This window comes from Abrus precatorius, unplaced genomic scaffold, assembly GCF_003935025.1.
Source record: "Abrus precatorius isolate BTA unplaced genomic scaffold, Abrus_2018 Scaffold3, whole genome shotgun sequence".
Lineage (NCBI taxonomy): Eukaryota > Viridiplantae > Streptophyta > Magnoliopsida > Fabales > Fabaceae > Abrus > Abrus precatorius.
This window is the reverse complement of record NW_020874373.1, coordinates 20,517,385-20,521,254: the sequence shown is the minus strand read 5'-3', so window position 1 is coordinate 20,521,254 and position 3,870 is coordinate 20,517,385. Positions and strand designations below refer to the sequence as shown.

At 34.2% G+C, this 3,870-nt stretch overlaps 1 protein-coding gene across 1 annotated transcript; it reads left to right on the top strand.

Annotated features, from left to right (window-relative positions):
* Nucleotides 1–367: 367 nt before the first annotated feature.
* LOC113862320 lies at nucleotides 368–1,567 on the top strand. The gene has a single exon (XM_027495409.1). It carries the CDS (start codon nucleotides 368–370, stop codon nucleotides 1,565–1,567), a length of 1,200 nt encoding a protein of 399 aa, XP_027351210.1.
* The last annotated feature ends 2,303 nt before the right edge of the window (nucleotides 1,568–3,870 follow it).

Genomic DNA, 3,870 nt, shown 5'->3' with positions numbered 1-3,870 from the left:
CCAGTTATAGTTGCGTTGACCGCATATTTTGTTGAATCGAACTAACATCTCAGAGAAAACAAAATAGAAAGAACTGAAACAAGTAGGATAAATACTATGGATAATTGTGTTTTATCTCATCTTTATTTTAGATATTTTTTTGTTTAGGTGGGAAGGAATTTTCTCACTGGTTGCTTGATATTCTCACAGTATCAGTTAGTTTTCACCGAAAACAAAGGGATTTGATTATAGGAGTTGAATAACTTTTTTCATTGCTTAAATATTCTTGAATGTTGCCTTGTTTTTGGCCGCTTGGCATTGCTCAGATTAATCACTCTGTTTTTGGATTCGATTCACTGGTTTTGGAATCTTGTCTTTTTGCTCGATCATGGCCTTTCGTGAAGAGAAGCCTGGACAATTCTGGGGAGAGCTTCATCCAGATTTGCTTGATGAGATAGCTAAACATATTTCTTCCTACGATGACTATGTTAGGCTTCGTGCTGTCAACAAATCATGGAACAAAGCTTTGCCTAAGATCCCAACCAACGTAGCACTGAGAGGTCCATGGCTAGTGTTGCCGTTCGACGAGGAAGTTTATGACCATCACTTGAGATTGCCAGAGTTGAAGAACACAAAAATACGCGGATCTTCCTTCGGATGGTTGATCGTGGTTGAAACCGGAGGAAAATTGCGAATGTTGAATCCATTAACCGGTTCTTCCTTTGGTCTTCCACCATTGTCAACTTTTCCAAATGTGCTCAGTTATCAGCCTGATGAGCATGGCAAGGAATACACTGTAAAAGACTCAACTGTAGATAACGAAGATTCAGATGAACCCCCCGTTATTGGTATCGTTGACAGCATTCATATGCAAAACATGTACATTGAAAAGGTTGTTCTCTCTTCTGCCCCTGACGACCAAGACAAAGACAAGTTCATGGCTGTGGCTCTCTATGGGTGGTACCCTGAATTGGCTTTTTATAGGTTTGGTGATGATAAATGGACAAATCTTCCATTCATAGATGTATATGGAGGGCTAGGATCTGGCATTCGAGATGTCATATTTCATCAAAGTAAGATTTATGCTGTTGATGAATACGGTTACCTTTATGAGTTTGAGTTTGACATGAAAGCAGTATCTGGTGGAAGAATTTGGAATGTGAAACGACCACGAACATCTATTACTATTTGCAGTAGAATTAAATATTTGGTTCGGAATCCTGACGGCCATCTATTAATGGTTCTGAGATATGTGGACTATGGAAATCTGCAATTAAGAGATCTTTACAAGACTGCTGGATTTGATATATTTGAATTAGATCAAAGTACAGGTCAGTGGTTCAGAAAGTTTAATTTGGGAAGTTACGTCTTAATACTCGGATATAATTTATCTACCTGGAAACCGCCTTTCGCTGATGAAAAGGGGAATTGTGCAAGGAATTGCATATATTTCACCGACAACAATTTGAGTGACCAATTTGACGATTATGGTGGTCATGATATTGGTGTATTTAATCTTGAAGATAAAAGCATCAGCCAGCCATTCCCACGCTCAACCTTCTTCAATCCTCCTCCGGTTTGGCTATAAGATCAACCAAATATTCTAAAATTTCTCTTGAGCCTCCAATAATATAAATCTTTTAGGATTTTATTTCTAGTTTATCCTTCTAAATATCTTGCAAAAAGAAATGTCATTGTTGGATTTGATGTGCAGTTATGGCTTTTTGCTATGTGAGCATAAAATCCAATCCACATAACATTTATTCCTCGTGTGTCATTTTTCCTCTATGGTGTGGTCCAAAACACAAGCTTGGCTAGGAGTTGATGCTGGGTAGTTTTATAGTTGCAAGGAGCACTTCGAGTATCATTTAGAGTTCATGAAAAGTAGAAAACTTCTGAAACCTTGGATGATTACATTGTTTGCTGTCATTTGGTCTGTTTGGCTTCATAAGTTTTAGTGTTCAAAGTTTGATCTATATAAGCTATTGTGTCTTATCAATAGTTGGAGGTAGCTCTGATACTTTTAAATTTAATTTTAAAAAAATTATTTTTTTATTCAATACTTATTAATTTAAATATACAGTAAGATTAATAAATAAATATATTATTAATTTTGACATAATTATGTGCATAGGACAAAGTCAAAATAAATAAAATCAGATTGTGAATTATAGAGAAGAGAATCTAAAGCTGCCAAAAGACTTCTAATAAGAGGATTTACTTTTTAACTCTATTTTATGACAAATTAAAAATAAAAGGGAGTTTCGCATATAAATAAAAATGTAATACATTCAATAACTAAATTAAACAAATAAAAGATGACTTTAATTCAATAATTTTTTTATAACCCTATTTAAGTTAAGGATGTTACCTTATTAACCTTTTTCTTTTTTAAAAGGTTAGAGATGTCATTCTTGTAAAAAATGACAATTAGACCAAACAACAAACTCTAACCAAGACAAATTAACAAAATTTTCAAATTTCTTTTCTTATTATATGTGTAAAGTTAATAAGTGCCAATTAGTAGTAATTTTTGGTATATAATTTGGCACTTATTCGATTCTTTTCTAATTAATCTATGTTTAAATTTCCTTTTAATTCAATGTATTTATATTCCATGCCAATAGAAGTTTAGCCACTTAAGTTTAGTAATTATATGGCTTAAATTTGTGACTGTACGAAGGTATTTGATCCTTTATTATTGTGCTAAATATTAAGGGGCAAGGCTTGGTGGAATGAAGATCGAAAAAAGGAGAAGCAAAGTCCTTAAAGCCAACAAATCTCGCCTGTCTAGGTCGCCTGAGCGAGGGCATCAAGCTGCAGGACCTGCATTCTACCGCATTCTTGCTTGAGCGAGATCGAGTCTCGCCTAAGCGAGGAGTGGTCTCACCTGGGTGAGATCAACTGGGATTGAAAGTCACCTCTGTGTAGTTCTCGCTTGAGCTAGAACTCTCTCTCTCAAGCGAGAATTCATTAAATGTCCTAAATTAAAAGAGCCCAGACATGAGAAAAGAGGGGATTCACTCGGTTTTTGAAGAAGGTTGAGAACCAAGTGCAAGAGGGGAAGCATGGAAAGTGACTACACCATTGGGCTAATTTCTATCCTCTTTTCATGTATTTCTTTGTTGTTTGGTACATTATGAGTGGCTAGAACTTCATAAGGGGTTGGATGTAATCTTAACTTTCTGAGTATTTTAGTTCATTAATATAGCTATTCATTTTCCATGCCTTGAATGTGTTTATTTTGATGTTAATGCTTGCTTCTACCCTACGGGAAATGATTCATGAATTGGGAATTCAGGTGAGTTGGGAAACTACCTCAAAACCCAGATGGGGTAAATACACACAATAGGTTGGGACTCTAGGGATAGATTTTAATCTATTATATGCTATATAACTCTTGACATTAGTGCTGTATTATTTGTTGTTTAGGTAAAGGATTATCATTCAATAAATATATCTTAGAATCTCAGGTGAGAGGAATCCAACGAGTAAATACAATGGGAGTGCATCATAAAACCGTGGTAATTGAGCAAAATATATTATGACTAAGATATGAAGTTAGTGATAGATGAAATCCAATCCCTGCTTTTCATTATCATAGTAAATTTATATTTTGTCATTATGCTAAATTTTCATGAATCCAATTAATAAAAAATCAGATGAATTGTAGTTGTAAATTTGTGAATATTTAGGATTATTACTTTTAATTGGGATAACTAAAATTACTTGTGTATCACCGCTCCTTGTGGAGATGACAATCTTTTATACTACATCAAAACTTGGTATACTTGTCAAAATTAAATTTACAAAAGTCAAGGATAATGACGCCTATACAATTCAGTATTTTTGTATATTCTAAATAATATGACATAAGTTTGAAAATGTATT